The 20,167-nt window shown below is 58.2% G+C and overlaps 1 protein-coding gene across 3 annotated transcripts in view; it reads right to left on the reverse strand.

Annotated features, from left to right (window-relative positions):
• Positions 1-1,039: 1,039 nt before the first annotated feature.
• Positions 1,040-20,167, reverse strand: part of NOL4L (nucleolar protein 4 like) — a 90,696-nt gene continuing 71,568 nt past the window's right edge. The window contains exons 6-12 of one of the 3 annotated variants that reach the window (XR_006891208.1): positions 14,093-14,370; positions 11,509-11,694; positions 11,240-11,431; positions 10,833-10,955; positions 10,138-10,339; positions 5,085-5,652; positions 1,040-4,980 (exon numbers count right to left, since the gene is read on the reverse strand). Coding sequence is in view for 2 of the 3 variants with exons in the window: in XM_046679668.1 (XP_046535624.1) it covers positions 5,432-5,652; positions 10,138-10,339; positions 10,833-10,955; positions 11,240-11,431; positions 11,509-11,694; positions 14,093-14,370 (1,202 nt within the window). In the remaining variant the exon portion in view is untranslated. Of the gene's footprint in view, positions 5,653-10,137; positions 10,398-10,832; positions 10,956-11,239; positions 11,432-11,508; positions 11,695-14,092; positions 14,371-20,167 lie in introns of all 3 variants that reach the window. The other 2 variants (XM_046679668.1, XM_046679669.1) reach the window with 2 other exon arrangements.

Consider the following 20,167-nt stretch of genomic DNA (forward strand, 5'->3'; position numbering starts at 1 on the left):
TTACTGAGGATTTGCTGCCCTCGGTCCTCCCTCCATGTACGTGCAAAGGTGAGGCACCGAGGTGCCATCTTCTGCTCTGACTGTGCTTGCTACCATCCTTAGGAGTCTTAGCCGGGGTGTACCCCCTCAGTGCAGTGGCTTCAAACTGTTGGCTCCTCTCCTTTTATCTACTGCACAGAATTTCCATTTTAAAAAGATTCTTCTGCCATTACAAAAAATAAGTGTTTTAAAAAACAGCTGCCATATGGTATGTGTTTCTGTGTGTGTGTACACACAGACACACACATGCAATTTTAACAGTAAAACTTATGTTTATGCTTTTAACTCACACAGAGTTGTTTTTAAACTCGTGACGATCAGGTTTGTCCCCAGCCATACTCCTGCAAGTTTTCCTTAAAGTTTAACCTAAGAGATACATGTAGGATGAAAAACAGTCTGTGCATAGGTAAACCTTTGGAAAAAGCAGCCCTTTTGTTTCGTTCAGGGTGGGATCTGGGGTTTTGAGTGGAAGGCATTGTCCAATACAGAAGGTGCGGGCCCAGGGATGCTCCACCCAGCGCTGAGGGACTGGTGGGCAAGTCTGCTCTCAGTCCGTTCAAGAGCTGGGCACCGGGGTGAGGGGAGTGGGAAGGGTGCGTGGTTTGCAGGGACACCGCTGCGTTTCAGACCTTGCTGGGTCACTGGCTTAATTTAGGTGAGGGGTGCGCCCACTGTGCCCTTGCTCCCTCATCCGTCAGTGGGGGCAAGGGCACCTCGCTGGGAAGGAGACTGCGAGATTTCAGCATGGTGCACGCCTGCGCTGGGTGCCTGACGGGGACCAGTGAAGGTTCCTTTGCTTCCCTTTCTAACGGGCTGGGTGCCAAAAGAAATGGCAAGTTCACCTGTTCAAGAAAGTTTACTGGGGACCTTCTGTGTGTAGCTTGCTGGCTAGGAAAAGTGGAATCTACTAGTAGGAAGGTATGTCAGTGCCAAACTAGATTTGGAAGCAGAGAACTAGCTGGCAGTGCTGCTATTTAGAGGACAAAGTGGAAATAAAGCATTCAGTTTGTTATTCAGTGTTTATTAAGTAGATTCAGTCTTATATATGATATACAGATTCAAAAGAAAAAGGATTCCACATACTTATGAAATCAGTGCATTTAGCAAGTAATACCATGGAGATACAGCTTGATTAACAGCTCATTGGTCTTTTGTTAAGTGAGGGCAGAGGGAGTTGGCCTGTGCTAGTCATTCCACAAACAAAACAGAATTTAGTTGCATCACATAGAGAAGACACATTCTAAGAATTAAAATATTAAGCCACATTTACTGGAAAAACTCACTATATAGAACACAAATAATTTTTATAGAGCATTGAGGAGGAAGTCCTCACCTGCTTAGAAGAGCCACGTTAAGTTGCATAGGTGCATATCTGTAAAAATATAATTTAGAGGTGAAGCCATTGATTAATAAAGAGTCACCTTTAAAAGTTGGTGCCCTCCACTGTTTGCCTTAAGTGCCACATGCTTACCGTCTGGAGCCCCCTGCCCCTCCCCAGAGGTGATACCTCATGAATGGCTGCCTCTAGGGGAATCCTGAAGATTTGCTTGTCCAGCTGCACGGGAAAGCCTTAAAGCCTCCTTTCAGAGGGGGAACTCGTGCTCGTCCAAAACACGTCTAAGTTATGCCAGAGGAATGACAACGTCTTGGGTTGTCCCTAAATCCTGGGTGGCTTGACCCTGAAGGTTGCATGAGTCATCGCCACCTTCCCACTCCCAGGCTGCCAGGAGGACTGGCTCCCTCCCACAGCTCTGCAGAGCAGCGCTGCTGTCCCTCTTCATGCGTCCATGCCGTGCCCCCCCCCCCCCCAGCGGCCATGGGACGTCTCTGTTCTGACCCCTGCTTCTAAATGGACCACAGGACAAAGGCATGTGGGCCATCCGCCACGCACATGAGATTTTTCTGAGCTTAGGAAAGTTTTGTTTTGTTTTGTTTTTAGCAAATCTGTGTTCTCTGTGGTGTAGTTTTTTCGATTTTGTTTTTAGGTGGAAACAGGTAAAAAGTGAGAGGTTTCTGTGTTGTGGCTTTGCTGAGCAGGTGAGCTTAGTGAGGTGCACCTTCCCCTCGAGTCTTGCAGGACACACGGGGACTGGGGCATCTGTACATGTAAACAGTACACTTTCACTGAGTCCAAAATTAGGAGCAAAAATACAAAGGTTCACATTGGTCTTAGGTAGATACAGGCAAAAAAGGAGTGAGCTGTTTAGCTCAGAAACAACAAAACAAAGTTTCTAAAGCACCACTAAATTATATAAAAATCAGACCATGGACGGATTGAAACTGGTATTCTGGTGAAATACTTTACTATCTTGTAAAAAGTTTTACAAAAAATTACAAATTAAAAGTATCAACCCTCTGAGTTCAAAGCAGCATTTTGAGAATGAACTGGTAGTTGATCCTGTAACCACCCCTGGAGTCAAAGTGGCCCTTGGGAATCTGGATGGCTGGGTTCCACCTGTCTGAAACCTCTAAAACCTTCCTAACCCCTGCCTGTCCCCCTCCCCCTCAAGTGTCCTTGGGGATAAACTGTTTGTATGAGTGGTGACAGGAGAATGAATTTCAGATGGGTTACACTATTCCTGGTCGACCAGATGATCCACTGCTAAGACCGAATTCCCATCCTCATCCGATACTGCCCTTCTTGGGGAGTAGCCCCTGCAAAGACTCTGGAACTGGTGTAGTCGACACTCACGTTACCTTTTTAATTTAGGATCCCAAATGACTAATTTGTGCCCTGAGGCCCTCCGTGAGAATTTTACGTGGCTGTGGGGCAGTGCGCTGGAAGTTCCCTTTGGGAGAAGGCAGTCCCTGGGGTGCGGGTGGGCCGGCGGGGGCGAGCTGCGTTCAGCAGAACCGGCTGCTTGGTGCTCTCCAGGTCAGGAGGAGAGGGACGGGTGGAAGCTGCTTTTAAACGCAAAACAGAGCGAGTTCCTGGACTGAAGGATGCCGTTTGCTCACAGCAGCTCGCTCCTGATCTGCCATCACCAGGGCTTCATGTGTAGCTTCACCAGGAAGGAGTCCCCCAAGAGGTGAGGTCAACATGACGGAGCTCCCTGTGCTGGAGGGGCCGCTGGGGGAAGCCCAGGGCTCTTCTACCACTGGCGTCCGCTGCCCTCCTCTGTCAACTTCTTACCGCAGATCTACGGCCAGCTGAAGGCGGTCGGCGTGGACAGCCTGAACTCAGAAAAGCGTGACTTCAAACCATAGCTTATGCTGATTCTTAGAGCTAATCCCCTGTGCGGGTGGTGGCGGGAGCCCCTTCCCCAGTCTCTCCTGTCTGTCAAAAAAAGCAAACCGTTTGTGCCTGGCTTGGGTACTGCCTCCAGGAGGAGAAATGACATGGTAAGCAATTGATATCAAGAATTCTAAGGCGGCGATTGTCTCTGCCAGTTTTTAACATTTTCACAAATTGCCTGGGGTAACATTTTGCAAAAGATCTTCTGATTACTTTGTAGTATTGTTCACACAAAAAAATAAATATTTACACAGATTCAAAGGTCTGGGAGTAGTACTGAGCAGGTTGGGGCTGGACATGTGGATGGCTGGGTGTGGGAGAGGCCTTGGGCACTGGAGCTTGTGCTGTGCTAAGGGGGAGTCTCGGGTGTCCTGGCCCTGACCAGTGGCCTGGGGATTGGTCAGACGGAAGGCAGAGGTGGCGTGGCTGGGTGGGGTGTTGGAGGCCACTTGAGAGATAAAAGACCACCCCCAACCTCTAGGGGCTACAAGTAAGCACGGGGTGGGGCACCCTACTGCTCGGAGTTTCTGGATCCGGGAGCCAGAGCTCAGTCATAGATCCAGAATCCATGCTGGAGCCCCCTCCCTGCCCCTCCTGAGGGGGTCTGCCACAGTGCCGAGAGGCAGTTGGCTGCAGAAAAGCTGGTTTGGGAAGGGGTGCCTGCTTTGGGGTTTAGTGGCTCTCGATCTGAGGGTCCACTTGGCCCTGGCTCCCCTGGGGCCTCTTTGCTCTGAGGGAGGAAAGGCAACAGAGGGCTTCTGCCAGCTCTGGGCAGGGGCGGGCAGCAGAGAGCTGCTGTCATGGCTACGGAGTGTTGCATGGAGAGGCCCCGTGGGCCTTCTGAGGTCTGGGCGAATCCCTGGTTTTAGCAGCACTGGTAGGTATTGCACTGAGCAAGAGGAAGTGCCTGTCGGGGAGGGAGGAACCAGGCCAGCCTTTTCTTTTTGCCCTTTTTCACACTCCAGGGATTATGGGTTTCTTCCAGGACTCGTCCCTCTGGAAGAAGGGCTGGTCCTAGGAGAACCCAAGTGGCTTCTCCACTTCTGTTGACAGCCCCTCTCCTCCAACCATGGGGGCAGGGGACGGGGACCGCAGTTTGCCCAGGAGCTGGCAGCTGCCTTTCCTGTTCAGTGGCTGCCTGACAGCCGGGGGCTCACCCTGAAGAAAGGGGCCTTCCCAGGAAGTGTCTGAGGGGCCTGGGCCCATGCAGAGAAGTGTTCAGACCTGGCTCCCTGGGGGCGGGGTGAGGGCAGGGCCCTGCTGCCGGGCTGCCAGCTCCCAGTACTCTGTCCTGTCGAGCAGCGGGGAGGGCCGGGGCCAAGGTCCTCTTTGGGCTCCAGCTCCTCGCCACCCATCTGGACTTACCTCCCGGGCAGACACATGGTGTGGGGAGCTGGGGGACAGCCATTCAGAACAGTACAGGCTCAGGGCACATTGTGGAAAAGCCCATGCTGGAGTGTGAGGTAGAACGCAGGTGGCCGTGGGACTGGGGCTTCTGAGGGACGGGGAGGGGAGCCGTTTGTGTTTGTCTTTGCTTTGCAGTGGCTGTGGGTGAGGTCCTCCTGCTTGGCAGTGCTGGGCACTCAGAGGGACAGCCAGCCCCACCGCACCCCCGCCCCGCTGGCCCCAGCCCACGCCAGTGTAGTGATATGGAATGTTAGTCACGGGGATACAGCCTTCTGATCAGACAGACACAGACTGGCAATCTGTACAAACACAAAAGAATCCATTTTCAGAAAAATAAATTACTAAGGGGAGAGGAAGAAAGGGTCCACTTTGTTTTTCTCAATAAATATGCAATTCTGCTCACCTAAGACTTGAAAGGTAATTATCTGGGGGTGGGATTCTAACTTCAGGGTCCACGAAGATGATTCTAAATGGAGCTGTGGCCCCAGTGCCTTGTCAGGGGAGCCCCAGCCCTTCCAAAGCTGCCCCAATGGCCTCTTCCAAGCAGGTCAGAGCACCCGTGTGGTGAGATTCCAAAAAAAAGTGTCCTTGTGCCCAAAGTCTCAGGTGCTTGGAGTGTGGCTAGAAACAGCTCTTTCGGATCCCACCTCTTTCAAAAAACAAAATGTACCAACTGGTGAGGCAGGACGCCAGGCCCGGGGCGGGGACAGCCTCCTTCCCTGGGGTAGTGCACTCCAGGTGCCGCTGGGGTCAGTTCTGCTGTAAGATGAGGTTTTCCAGTTCATCTGCAGAGCGCAGCAGGAAGGCGGCGGACTCTCGGTAGCCGGCGATGAGCTGCCGCACAGCACTGATCTCCGTGGGGCTGAGCTGGGCGGTGGGCATGGTCCTGCTGGTGCTGTTGCTGGAGGGCGTGGGCGTGGGCGTGGTGGAGGCGCTGGAGGCCCCGCCTTTCATGCTGAGGTCTGTGGGCCCTGTGGAGAGGGACAGTGAAGGTGAGGAGAGGAGCGGACACCTTGGAGGGCATCCGGGAGCTGCCGTCATCCTTTACTTTGTCCAGGGGGCCTGCTGTGGGGCAGGCACTTGGGCCTGAGGCCCTTGTCTGTCTTGATGGTTGTACCCTAGTGCCTAGAATGGGGTCTGGTACCAGCAGATGATGTGGGGTTCTCTGTTTATCCCCAGGGTGATCTGCAAAGAAGGGGACCTTACTGTCACTATGTGACAGGTAGAAGCAGCTGAGGCCCGGAGGTTGAGAGGTTTGCCCAAGAGCACACTGCGACCGTGTGCACCCAGCTCTGCATGCAGGGCAGGGTGGCGTGGGACAGGGGCACGGGCTTTGACGTCAGGCAGAGCAGGGCTCCGACCCTTGCTCCCTGGCACTGATCACACCTTTGCTTCTTTATGAGGACCCCCACCCCCACACCCCGACAGGCACGCATCCCAGCTCTGGTCTCCAGGTGAGATGGCTGCAAGACAAAGGAACTTCCCAGATGCTCCTCACCCTGGTGAGCCGAGCTGGAACGGGAACTGGTGGTCCCTGACGGAAGTGTGGGCCGAGGCCCGTAAGACAGGCTGTTGGCGTGTCTGGTGGACGGCACAGGTGTGTCTGCGGGTCCTCCCCTGACAGGGCGGCTGTCAGTCAGAGGAGAGGGTGTTCCAGACACAGCAGGGAGGCAGGGGCCCGACACCCCCAGGAGAGAAAGCCCTGACTCCACAGTGGAGCCCCAGAAGCTCAGGAAAAGAAAGACCCATGCGTGTGCTCAGACAAGGAAGGGACTCTGTCCAGCTGGAGGAGAACAAGAGGCCGGCTGCCCCACTGGGCTGTGCGGAAGACGTTGGGGCCACCACACCAGCCCCACCGTGCCGGCCGGCCACCTGCAGGAGGGTGCTAGGGGTGCAGACTTCTCTGGTGCGCCGCAGCACCTCGAATCCTCCTTACTCTGAAGGGGTCTTTTGTGCCCAAGTGAGGTTAACACTTAACACCAGGACAGGAGGGCATGTGGGGTAGGTGCGTGAGGGTCAGAACAGGCAAGACGGGACCCAGAGGTCTGTCTAGGGAAATCATCTCCCCTTTGCCCCCAGTGGGTGGCAGCAAGGAGAGAGCCTGGAGTCTTCTGAAACGTTCCAGGGGTGGGGGGGGGGGGGGGGACCAGGCTCTGTCTCCTCTCTGCCTTTCCCAACCAGCTCTATAGCATGGACAGCTGGCTTTGGAGTCAGCGAGCCTGGACACGAGGCCTGCTGTGCCACCCCACAGGCAGCTCTTCAGCTCCACTGAGCCTCAGACCCCTCATCTGCAATGCGAGGAGGCCACTGTGGGGCTGAGCCGTGCCAGGGGCTGTCAGTGTAAGGGCGCCTCAGCCTGCGGGAGGCCCACTGGGAAAGGGCTTTGGGGCTTTCTGAATAGGCTCCCAGAAGACATGGAAGCTCCTAGAATTTGAAAAGCATTCTTTCAAGGTGTTCAGCAAGAAGACAGCCAAAGAAGAGAGGATCGGGGGTGTGGGAGCCTGGGCTTCCTTAGTTAGGGAGGCCTTCTCTGACCCAACTCCGCCTGCCTTCCCCCACCTCCCGGATGCAGAGGTGACTTTACGGGGCGTGTGGGCTGCTCTCCATTATCAGCCAGCTCCCCACCACGCTCTGGGTTCTGATAGTGGTTTCACTCGTGATTGCATCTACAGTGGCAATTTTTAGGCTGCTCTAAAGAGAGTTGGACAAGCTCTTGTCACTGGAGACATCTAGATCAGAAGTAACATCTTGGGAGAAATTATGAAAACTTGGCTGCTGCTAAAAGGGAGCTGGTGCAGCCTCCGGATGAGGAAGGAAGTTGGAAACTGAGATGGGACGATTTGTCACGTGGGTTATTTCCTCTCTAACCAGAGAACATGGACTTCAAGAAGGTGGTCCTAGAAACTTGTTAAGGAAGATCCTTGGAACTGAGAGTCAAGGGAACAGTTAAGTCTGTTAAAACGAAACGCGGAAGGAAGGAATGGGGCTGTGAAGTGCTGGAAACAGCAGCCAAGCAGGTGGCTGACTCCCATGGTGGTGGCCAAATGGGCTACCGGGACACGCTGGGAGCAGGGGTGCCTCTGCTGTCTCCTGGATGCTTCATGGGCTGGACCTGGGGGTGTGGTGGGGGGAGGTTTGGTTCCCTCTGGGGCAGCTCCTGGTCCCTTCTGGACAACGCTTGGGGACGGCAGAGGAAGATTGGAGCCACCTGCCACAGTTGGTATGAGCCGGCCCTGGGCTTCCTCTCTTTCCTCCCTCAGTCCCCAAGTCTGTCCTCTTCACCCCTGTGTTCAGAGCTGTCCTTCTGTCTCTCCTGGGTTGTAGCAGCAGCCTAGAAAGGAGACTGTCCCTGTTTCCTGCAGCCAATCTGATCTGGAGCCATCCTCCCTCAGGTTCTGATTACAGGCGGATGGTTGCTGGAGGGACAGGAGTGGGCACGAGTTGCTCAGTACTCCAGGCAAGACAGGCAGAGCCCCGTCCTATCTAAGCTGATGTGCATCTCCAGAGGACAACCTAATGAGCACGTGAGGAGCTCTGAGCCGCTCATGCAGCTGCCCAACCAAGGCACTGAACTGACTGGAGCATCACTTAAAGGGCTGCTGCTGGGGAGGGCAGCGGGACTCAGTCCCTGCAGCCACGCAACTGCTGTCATTTTCCTCCCACGGCTGGACTCAAACCCAGTGCTCAGAGGACATACACTGCCTGAGACGAGGAGGTAAATGAGCTGATCTCTCCCTCAGTGACTCACCACCCACCTCTAAGGAACCAGGGTTCCAGAACCAGGAACCTGCTCACAGACAGGAGACCGAGACCCCGGGCAGTGCAGGGGCAGAGCCAGCGGCCTCCCTCCAAGGCTCTCTGCAGGTGTGAACAGGGTGGGGAGTGCAGCAGGCCCAATGCCCTCGGAGGGGCCGAGCTGCAGCTCTGAGCCAGGCCACCTACATGGCTCAGAAGGGGCTCAGCACCCTGGCCTGCTGCCTGGGAAGGAGGGGGCCCCAGACTCCCTGTGTGCAACAGGGGTTCTAGCCTGCCTGCCCTGGGACCTGTCTTCATGCAGTAGGGCTGGCAGATGGCACTTCCTCCTGGAAGGAAAGCAGCCTGCCTGGGACAGCCATTCCCCCCTCGCTGTGGCTGGCCACTCTGGCCTCAGCCTCGGGGATTAGGGCCAGGCAGCCTCTTATTTTAGGTTAAGAGGCATTAGGAAGGGATGAGAAGTTAAGCCTGGGGAGGAATCTTCCAGGGACCTGCACATACTTTCAGGTGATAGGGGCAAGGTGAGCAGAGGGTACCTGGAGTTTCTGCCAAGGGTAGGGACCAGCCCCCTCCCTCGCTGGCCAGGAACAAGGACGAGGGCTGGAGAGGAATTCTCAGGCCTGTCCAGCAGAGACCCAGAACCAGGGTGCCCTGGCCTGCGGGCAGCACCTTCCCACTCAGCAAGCTGCTATCACGCTCGCTCCACCTCTCGCCCCTGAATGACCCTACAGCACACTGCCCCTGCCTCCTGCCTCCCTGTGAAGTCTCCTCACCACAAGGGCAGACGGGGCACGTTCACGGCCTCCTCGGCTTAGAAACGTGCCGCACAGGAGTGTGGCTCCCGCTGCACACAGAACAATATCTAAGGGCCTGACCCAGGAGGCCCTGAGGTCACCTCCCGTCCCCGCCAGCTCCCCGAGGCCACCGCTATGGCCCACTGTCGGAGCCCGCTCTTCCCCTGCTGCTGCCCACCCCGGGCTCAGGGTGAACAGGCCGGAGGTCACCACTCCAGTCCCCACTCAGGGCAGCACCCAACTCCACAGGGGAATCTGTGTCTTTCTGGGGACTGATTCTCCAGCACTGCTCTGTGGCCCGGCTGTACCAGAGTCACCCGGGAAGAGGGACAGGAGCACCTTGGGAGTCCCCAGCTTACAGGGGTGGAGCCGGGAGACAGACAGCAAGCCACTGCCCCCGGTGACCTATAGGGGGCTCCACACCGCCAGGGCGGAGGCTGAGGCCGCAGTGGGTGAAAGAACCGTCCCCTCACAAGTGAGGCCACGAGCTGCGGCCGGGGCCCACTCTGCGTGACCTGAGCCAGCAACCATCTCGCTGCGCCTTGGTCACTGAGGGTAACACAGGCTATGGGGAAGATGCCACCCGGGCAGAGTGCAGGCCTGGCTGAAACTCAGTGCTCCCAGCGGCCTATGGGGGAGCGAAGTGGGGCGAGGCCCAGCAGTGCCACAAAAGGAGCCCGGGAGCGAGCCCTCAGAGGCGAGAAGGAGTGGGAGCTGCTTGTGCTAACCAGCTGAAGCCCTCTTGCCTTCCCATCTAAGGACTGGCTAAATTATGAGATGGGGGAGGTCGCTGGGCCACGAAGGAGTCCCGTTTCCTGCTGGCATCTACTTCTTGACCTGCCCCGCCGGGTCCCACGGCCGCGGTGCACTGCTGAGGGACGAGAGCGCCCACCGGTCTCGCGCACTCACCGTTACTGTGATTTCCTGTCTGGAGGGAGGCAGGGGGCTGCAGGTTGCTGCCCAAGGCCCCGTACCCGCGGTAACTGTAGTTGAGGCCGCCATTGACGTACACGGGGTCCTGGGAGTAGGAGGAGGCTGGCAGTGAGTAGGTGGAGTGGGTGATGGCTGCGGAGTCGCGGGAATGCTGCTTGTCCAGGGCTACGGGCTCGTCCTGCAGAGGGGAGGGAGGCGCTGGGGAACCACAGGGGCAGGAGGCCCGACCACTGTCCCTGGATGGAGGTGGATGAAGGCTGTGGTCCCAGAGTTCCTGAGACCCAGCGCTGTGACCTGTGGGACTCTCTGCTCCTTGTCCCTGGTTGCCTTGCCCAGCACCTTCCCCTCTCGGCTCATCTCTCTGTGGGGCAGAGTTGAGCTGTTCCTGCTCAGCCGTAAACACTCTCAGGGCCCTCCCAGCTTGGGATGAAGTCCAGACTCCCTAGGTCTGCAGGGCCTTTGTGATCATGCAACTTTCCCCGCCTACCCTCAGCTCTCCCTATGGTGACTCCCTCCCCGCCCCCCTGTCCGAGGACCACCCTCCCTGCTCCTCTGCCCTGCTGGGCGGGCCAGCGGGGTGTCTTTGGAATGATTGATGACCACCCTCCCACCCCAGCCTGCCTGCCTGCCCGGGAGGGACACCCCTGACAGCGGCTGGCAGCGAGCAGTACCTGCGAGGACTGGTAGATCTCCAGGCGCATCCTTTTGGCTGCTTTTCTTGTCTCGCTCTCACAGGCAGCTGCCAGGATGTTTTCTGCCATGGCCGAGGTCAGGTGGGGAGGTGTGGGTCTGGTCTGCAGGCAGAACAGGGAGGGGGCCAGTGTTGGGCTTACAGGGCCCTGGGCTTGCACAGAGACCCTGCCCCAGAGGTGGGTGGTGCAGGGCTGGGGTTTGGGCTCCGGCGCTGTTTTCTAGGGAGCTGTGCAATCTTTCTGGGCCTCAGTTCCCTCCTCTGTGAAACAGGGCTCACGGTGCCTGCTTCCAGGGGCACTGGGAGCTAAAGTGTCCGGCCAGAGGATGCCCAGGAATCCCAGGAGTGCACTGGAGGTCAGTGGTGAGCATAGGGAAGGGGGCTCACCATCTCCATGCCGTTCTTCTTCATGCGACGGCAGGACTTGAGGTACGTGCGAATGCGCTTGCGGGCCCGCTCCTGGAACTCGGGGAACTGCCGGCTGCAGGACTCGATGATGGCCTGGATCTTCTCCTTGGGCTGCTTGGAGATGGGCACCATGCGGTCCAGATTCTCATCCACAAAGAGCCGCACAAACATCTGTGGGAGACATGGGCTGTGGGAAGGGCTGGCCCTGGCTGTGCGCCCGGCCCCGCCCGTCCCTTGCTGGCGCTCACGTTGAAGGCCTTGAGGCGCTCAGGGTCCATGCCCTCAGAGTCATTCATCTTGTCATTGTCCTCATGGTCGTCGTGGTCATCGTCGTCATCATCTGCTGTGGGGGCCCGGCCCACCGTCAGGTCCTCAGGGCAGCCACTGACCTCAGTTTTGATGGAATCGTAGCTCCCAGAGCTATAGGGGGGGGACTGAGAGAAGGCCAGTGACAGAGGTCAGGCCAGGCCCTCTTTTGGCCTCTAACAGGCCACGGCGAGCTTGGGGCCTGGGATGGTGAGCATACCCAGCTGCCATGTAAGCCACAGCTGCACGGCCCGAGCAAGGCACCTTCACCTCCCGCTTCATCTGTAAAATGGGACAGCAACGCTCCCACCCCCCTCCCTGGGCAGCAGTAGGAAGGCCTGCTCGTGACAGCATGCAGAGGCCCGGTGCCCCAGAGGCACTAAGTGGGGGGTGTTGGCGGTTTACTCTACAGTGGTGCCCGTGCCAGCACCTGCCACATTGTGTGAGGGAAAGACAGCCACAGAAAGGGTTCCCGCCACCAGCCCACCTCTTCTGGTTGTGCCGAGATCTGTTCTGGCTTTGGGGTTTTCCTCCCTGATACCTAAGGGACTGCAACCCCGGGTTGACACCTGAGCTGTCACAAAAGTGGCAAGTGTGCTGTCTGCCAGGGAGGAGGGACAGATGGGCTGGGAGAGGGAACCAGCCAAGGCGACAGATCCATCAGGCAAAGCACTTTCCCAAAGCTCCTGGGGCCGGGGTTCTCCTGTCTGCCACTGCCCCCTGGATGATGCCCTGAGTGCCAATGCAGACTGAGTGTGTAGAAAGGGGGAGAGGGGCTCAGGCCCGGCCCACAGGGCAGTCATCCCATCCTATAGCAGAGAAGAGGGCCCAGCCCTCTACTCCGCCCCATGCGCGCCTCCTGGAACAGCCCCTTCCCCCATCTCCCCTTGGAATGCACTTCCCCACTTCTCTCCACCTCTGTTACCCTTTATGGCTCAGTTCCCACCTGCCCTATCTCCTGCCCCTTGCCCTCGGGGCACATGTGCTCTCTGAGGAAGGTTCTCTGAGGACCACTGTCATCTGCCTTTTAGGAAGTTTGTGCTTTTGGTGAGTCCTGACTTCACTCATTGGGATCCTGACTAGCAGCGTCCTGGTGGTACCCTCTCTGCCCTCAAGGAGGCGGGCATCTAGCAGTCAGGCCCAGGAAACAAAGAGCAGCAGGTCACACTCTGTGATGTGGTCACGTGGCAGCCCAGAGGGGATCACAGCTCTTCCTGGTGAACAAACGGATAAGATGGACATTGACTGGTGCCTGATCCCACAGTGGCTGCCACCCTGTGACCGTGCCCATGGGGGTCAGCCTTCTCAGGGCCACTGGCCTAGTGCCCATCTCTTGATCCATACATAGGCATTTTAAAAGGGGCAGGTGAGGTATGTCAACTATTCTCAATAAAACTAGAAAGAAAGTAAAAGGGGCAGGGATGCCCAGGTCCTGCAGCCTCGTGCTGGGTCATGCCAGCCTTGCAAAGGAAGTCAAAAGACCTCCTGGGCCCTGGGCCAGTCACATTCCCAAGCTGCTCCCTAGCCAATCCTCTGCCAGGGTCAGAGGAGACAGAGACAGAGAACCTATAAGATATGGGCTGTTGGTGGCGTTTAGACTCCCATCTTACTTCCTTGGCCCACACACGTGGCCTGAGGCCGTGATGGCAAACTTACTCTCTCCAGTGTCGGCTCACTGCGGACGCAGCTATGCCTGCCTCTTGGACCCAGTCAAAGAGGGGAAGGTCGGACCCTGGCCAGTACCTCTCCATGGCCTGAGCTCAGACACATACCAACAACTGAACACCCATCCATTTGTACCGAACTCTCCCATGAGACATGCCATCAGAGGCAAGCACCGGCACCACCTCTCTTGCAGAAGAGAAAACGGCCCAGGGAGCAGGGCTCCAAGAAGGCACCTCTGGCCCCCAGCCCTGACAGGGGAAAATGCTCCCAGGAGGGTTCATGGGCCCAGCAGCAGCTTGCAGAAGTGAGAGGGAGGCCCCAGAGAGCAAGGGGCGTGCCGATGGTGGGGGCCTGCCCTGCCCATCCCGCGCCCACTCCATCAGCCTGTTCTGTTGAGTTTCGCACATCCATATGCCTGTGGCCTCACACAAAGGCCTCACCCTTTTCTGCACCATCTGTAAAACGGGGACAGGCATGCAGAGCAGCCAGGAAACGTGAGACCCGGGGCCTCTGCTGAATGCGGCTACTCTCTGCTGTTACTCGTGGCAGACTCTGTTCTGGGGGTGGAAGGGGACAGGCCACACGTCACCCACCAACTCTACTAAGTCAGGGGTCATCAACCCCACTCCTCAGATGTGGACACAGGCTCAGAGGAGTGAGGGCCTTGCTCAGGGTGACACACGGAGTGCTCTCCCGTTCCAGAGCCTCCCCAAGAAAGTGACAGCACAGCAGCCACGGCTACCACCCTGGACTTGGTGTCACAACTCCGAGCACATACAATTTCCTCTCAGCCTCACACAACCCTGACGCGTACAGGAAGAAACAGGCGTGCGGCGCAGCGGGGCCTGCAGCCCCACACACCTCAGGGGTGGTCTTCACCCCGTACTTGACGCGGCTCCGCAGTCCGTCCGTGCCGCAGCTGTCCGAGGGGTAGGAAGGCGTGCCAAGTGCTGTGCCCGGCGGGAGCTTGTCGCACAGGTTAATGGGCTGATCCTCGGAGGTGGCGGTGAAGTCCATGGGGGCCACAGCGCCGTTGCCATTCATCTCAGGGAAGGCAGGGTCACCCTGCGTGCTGCTCGACGTGGACGGGTTCAGGGTGGAGGAGCCATTGCCACTGCCACTCTCGGAGGAGGAGTCGTCTGGAACAAGAGGTCTGGGCGTGAGGCCCCATCCCAGCACCTGCTGTGCCCCAAGCCCCCCCGGGCTATCGTGGCCACAGCAGTGACAGGGAGTACCTGCCCAGTGTCACCCTCACAAGCATCCCTGTGTTGGAGGTGAGCACTGCTGTCCCCCTGAGAGGCTCCAAGATGCTAGCCCTGCCCTAGCCGCAGGTGGGGGCAGGGTCCCTCTGCCAGAAGCTGGGGCCATCAGGAGCGGAGTGGTCGCAGAGTGGGCAGGGTGTGGTGGTCTCCTGCACTCCACACCCACAAACGCCACATCCAGGCTCATGAGAGGCCCGGCTTCGACAGTCTGGAGTGAGCGGCTGTGGCCTCAAGTCCGACCCGGCTGCTGCCTGCCAGGGGCCTGGCTCCCCACTGCTTTGTCCCTTCAGACGCTCTCCCCACAGAACCCCCTGCCCACAGCAGGCCCTCCAATCTCTCCTTCCATTGCCTGAGGAGGGAGGGAGGGCTCCATTGTGACCCCCCCCCCCCCCCTTACCCGCTCCCTCCTGCAAGCAGGCCCAGCCCAATCCTGCAGCCTGTGCACAGACACGGCAACCCCTCCATCTGCCCTCTGTGCATGACCACGTGGCCTTGGACACCGGGAGCCAAGGCTGCAGGGTTTGGGGTCTGCACCTCCTGCACCTCAATGGGCCATCCTGCTTTCCTGAGGTGACAGTCCAACAAAGCTCTGCCGAGGGCGCCCCCTGCTGCGGAGAGCACAGCATTGCCTGGGGGATCCGGGAAGACAAACTTTAACTCCGGGGCTAGACATTTTCAGATAAATTCCAGGGCCCTCTCCCTCACCCCGCCCCAGCCTCCTGCTTGATCAGCGGAGAGCGCAGAGGCTGAAGCCACACTCAAGCTCCCCAGGTCACTGTCAGGTGAGTACCGCGTGGTTGCCGGTTCTGCACCTGCACCCAGAGCGGCTGGGGGAGGGGCGGCCACAGGGAGCCCAGACCGCATCCCAGGCAGCCCCTTCCCCCAGGCCAGGGTCGCACACGACCCCACCCCCAACCTCCCAGTCGGCAGATTATGAAGATTTAGTCCCTGGTGCTGGGCACTGGGCACGCGCGCCTCCGGAGCGTCCCCATGGCGACCGAGCGGCTCTAGCGCCTCAACCAATCGCTGGCCTCCCGCCTGCCCGGGGGCGGGGCCAGGTTGCCCGTCAAGCAGCCCGGGCCCTAGGCAGAGGGGGATGGGAAAGGCCTCGCGCAGCGGCACCCCTCCCCCTCTGCCGGGCTGCCGCAGGTCTCCTGGGCCAAGCCGCCTCTCCTCCTCTCCTCCTCTTCCTCTGGGCAGCCATCGCTCCCTCCATCCTCCTGCAGGGCAGCTCCAGGCTCTGCGGAAACCGCCCCACAGCTCCACCTTTGCTCAGCTACACCCTAGAGTCCAGGCCTGCGGCCGCCCTACCTCTGGGACCTCCCTGCCCAGCCCCTCTTCCTCTATCACAGATAGGTCTGGTTTTCTTCTGACAGTATCTCCAGCGACTAATCTACATGTTTGTGAAATGAACAAATTACCCAGCAGTATTTACTGAGCACCTACTACGTGCTGGCGGGGTCCCAGGCTGGGAAATGAAGTAGTGACAACCACCAAGGTCCAGCCTCCTGGGGCAACAGAGCACAGTACAGAACCACAAGGAAAATGAATGGGCCACCAACTGCCCTCCAACTTGCCAAACCACGCTGTTCCCTCCATCCACCCCCAACCAGCCTCCTTGGCTGACCTTCTTCAGCACACCAGCTCCCCTTGGTCACAGTCCTGTCTCCACGCCCCGCTCTTCCAGCACCAGCCTAATCACCACTCTTCTCTTCCCCACAGCCCACTGAATAAGAGTCCAGACTTCTGCCCGGTGTGTTCTTGGTGCTATGACCTCTGCAGCCTCCCCTCAGCCCAGGTCCCACTATACTGGCCACCCTTGTACCTCACTTCTCCAGGCCTCTGCTTGGGCTCTGCTGTCTGCCTGCCCTGTTGCTTCCAGCTCAGTAAACTTTAGTTAACCTGGCTCAGCGCTGCCTCCTCAGAGCAGGCCTCCTTCCTCCGCTGTCCCTAGGAAGGAGGGCCTCACAGCCCCGACCCTGGCAGGTGCCAGCCCCTCCTAGGGATACTTCATGCCTCCTGCACCTGGCCCAGGGGCGGTCCTGAGAGCTGCCCACCTCCCACCAGGGCAGGGCGTGTTCCTGGAGAAGTCCCCACACCTGAGGTTCAGGAGCCTCTGCTGGGACCGAGGAGCTGCAAGGCTGGACAGACAACATACTGGCTCCTGGTCTGAGCGCCTCTCAGCTCCACCAGGTGCCCATTCTTAGCCCACCTTGCAGGTGTGACTTCACACCCGGCACCACCTGTAACAGGCCACTTCCTTGACCTGGGAGGGCCATGTCTTCCTCCTCTGGAAGGAGGGGTTCCTAGGAGGGTCAATGGGCACTACGCCTGGCACACAGGGAGCCAACCATCACTGCCCTCAGCACGGGCCCAGAGGTGGCACCCCAACCACCTGCCTCCCCGACCAGGTTTTCTCCCAGGAGGAAGGACCCCCTTGCCCTGTGCCTCCCCAGGCGTGAGCCTGTAGGAGGCCTGGGTGCTGTGAGGATGCACAGGCAGGTGTTCCTGGGCCCCTCCCAGCTCAGGAGCCCAGGTGGGCGGCCCAGACTCTTGAGCTGCCAATGCCCCAGGGCTGTGCACCTGAGCTGCCCAGCCAGGGAGCCACAGGTGCTGGCTGCAGTGGTGGCACCGCCCCCACTCCTCAGATGCCACCCCTGTCTGGTAAGGGAAGGAGCTGGGCAGATGGGACCCGTGAGGCACCAGGCCATGCACTCCAAGTTTTTAGGAGAAAGTAGAAATCTGCACCATTATGTAAATATCCAGATTTTAAAATGTTGTGACTGACTTTCATTGTTTACATTTTGAAAGACTTTGCCAGATAAATAAAACGGGGTCTATCCGTGTGATGGAGTATTATTTAGGCATAAAAAGGAATGAAATTCTGATGCATGCTACCACATGGATGAACTGTGAAAACATCACATTAAGTAAAATAAGCCAGGCACGACAGGACAAATATTGCACGAGTCTGCTTCTACGCAGTCTCCAGCACAGGGACATTCACAGAGACAGGAAATCCAGGAGGGTCACCAGGGGCCGGGGGGAGGGGGTGTCACTGCTTCATGGATACAGAGTTTCTGTTTAGGGTGATGAAAACTCTATTTTGGAAATAATGGTGCTGATTGCACAACATTGTGCATGTACTTAATGCTCCTGAACTGTATACATAAAAACGGTTAAAATGGCAAATTTTATGTTACACATATTTTACCATAAAAATCCCCCCCAAACAAAACCAAACCTTGAGCAGGCCAGTGGGCCCCAGGAGACAAGCTCCATTCGCCCCCACACCATTTACCACAGGCCAAGCCTCCCCCACATCCACACTGCCCTGGGGGCAGGGAAAGCCAGCTGCACACAGGGCCCACATCACAGGGACAGAGTCACAAGATCCTGAGACCCCAATCACGCTGCTAGGGCGCCCTCCACCCGGCTGCTAACCACCTGCCTGCACAGCCAGCCCGGCGCCGCCCGCCCCTGGGGCAGCCTACAGCTGGGGTCCACTTTCTGCTGACGGGAGAGGCCGTGCGTTTTAGGTGGAATGCAGAGGGGCTGTGGAGTGGGATGGATGCCGGCTGTGTCTCCTTGAAAACGCCACTTCCCCTCCTTGAGCCTCAGCCTCCTTTCAAGATGGGTGTCATGTCAGTAAAATAGGATTTACATGGTGTAGACAATACCTGGAATAGAGAGTAGGCGCCAAAAAAAAAAAAAAAAGCCGGTTGCCTCCAGCACGCGCTTTCGCACTTCCTAACACGCCTCCTTCCTACACACAGCTTTCCTGGACTGGAGCGTGGGCTTCTGGGGGCCCCTCAGCCCAGCACGGTGCCAAATCTGAAGTGGGCACAGGGAGGGGAAGAGGGAGAGGCAGCACCTGGAAGATGCTCTTCGTGCCTTCATCCCTTCCTTTCTTGAACATCACTGAGTGTTCAGGCCCGTGCGGGGCACTGGGGACACAGCGGTGAAAAGACGAAGGTGGTTCCTGTCCCAGAGGCTCATGCTCTGGCGAGGAAGACACCTGAGGGTTCAAGAGGAGATTGGGCTCCAAAGAGAGCATTGGGAGCTCTCTGGCCCTTGATCCATGCTCCCCCGACTGCCTCCTGCTCCTCCTCCTCGGGGAAGCCCTCTCTAACTGCAGAGCCTCATTGAGATCCCAGCTCTGGACCCCAGGGTCTGCACTGTGCAGGAGGGAGGCAGGGAAGGCTTTTTGGAAGAAGTAGTCCTTGGAAGAAGCTACAAAAGACAATGCTGAGAAGGCCCTGGAGCGAGGGCTGAAGTGCCCAGAGCCGAGCAGGGGCAGAGGAGCTGCTGGGGGTGGGGGTGGGGGGCTGTATCCATCTACCCGCCCCCTAGGCAGTGGCTGTCATCCGGCCACAGCTGCAGGGACTAAGTTCAAACCCCCAAGTGGAAGCCAGACACTCTTGGCAGTGTCCCCCACTGTCACCCCAGTCCAGCTGTGCTCTGGGCCTTTGCACTTGCTGTCCCCTCTTCTCATGACACTCTGTCCCCAGCTATCTCTCTGGCACATTTCCTCCCCTCCAGGGCTTTGCTTAAAGGTCACCTTCTCACTAAGACCTCCCTGCCCAGCCCCCTGCATCACTCTGACCCCTTTACCTGTTTTTTCCAGAGCACCGATCACCTCCTGACATACTGTGTCTCTGGTTGTGCCCAAATCCATCTGTGCCTAAAGCCAAAGAAGGCCCTCGACTTTGTGGTTATGGGAGCCAGTGATTTCCTTGTCACTGAAGCGAGCTGACAGGCAGGTTAAGTCAGCACGGGTGTCTGGTTCGCTCTCAGTCATCCACAGTCCTCCCCGGGAGGGGCCGTGGGGCTGGACCCGCCACAAACCCCAGGTCTGTCCTGAGGTGGCTGTAACCACAGGAGAGGCAGCCGCAGGGCCCCACTCCCGGGCCTAGCACAGCACCTGGCCCCGAGAGCGCCCGTCACTGGGGAAAGAGGGGAGAGGGAAACCGCGACAACTTGGGCTGAGGCAAGCTGGGTTCCCACCCCTTTCTAATTCTTTCCTCCTCCCAATCCCCTCCAAAAAGCGTAATTTAAGGGAGACATGGACATGCCCCCAAACCCATGCCCGAACAAGACGGGTGGGCCCAGCTGGGGAGGTGGGTGCGGGGCCTCGCCGTCTCCTGACCTTGGGCACTGCCCGCCTCCTTGGCTCCTCTTATCTGCAGTCCAGGGAGTTGCCGCTGCCGCCCTCTTGGGCTCTGACACTTTATGACTCTGTGAAAGAACCCAGCTGGCCCCACGGGCACCAAGGGCCTGGCACACGGCACACAGGAGATGGGCCTTCCAGGGGTGCAGGCCTCCAGCCACGGCTCTTCGGGCAGGGGCGTGTGCTGGCTGACGCCACCGCAGACCTGGAGCTGGAAGTGACTCTTGTCCCCACCTGGTCCTTATCTGGGCTGCTGTGCCAGGAGGCCCCTCCAGGATGGGCACTCCACCCGAGGCCCAGGACAATGACGGCAGGACAAGACTGCCCCCAACCTGTGACTGTGTGAATTACAGAGAGAAGGGTGCCCCAGGGCAGCAGGGGAGCAGCCGGGGGATGCACCCCTGCTGAACATGTCCACCAAACCAGGCCTCTCAGCTCGGTGCGGGGCAGGACGCAGAGCCCACCACCTGTGCCCGGAATGCCCACGGGCAGGGAAGGACTGCG

This window comes from Equus quagga, chromosome 12 (genome assembly GCF_021613505.1).
Source record: "Equus quagga isolate Etosha38 chromosome 12, UCLA_HA_Equagga_1.0, whole genome shotgun sequence".
NCBI lineage: Eukaryota > Metazoa > Chordata > Mammalia > Perissodactyla > Equidae > Equus > Equus quagga.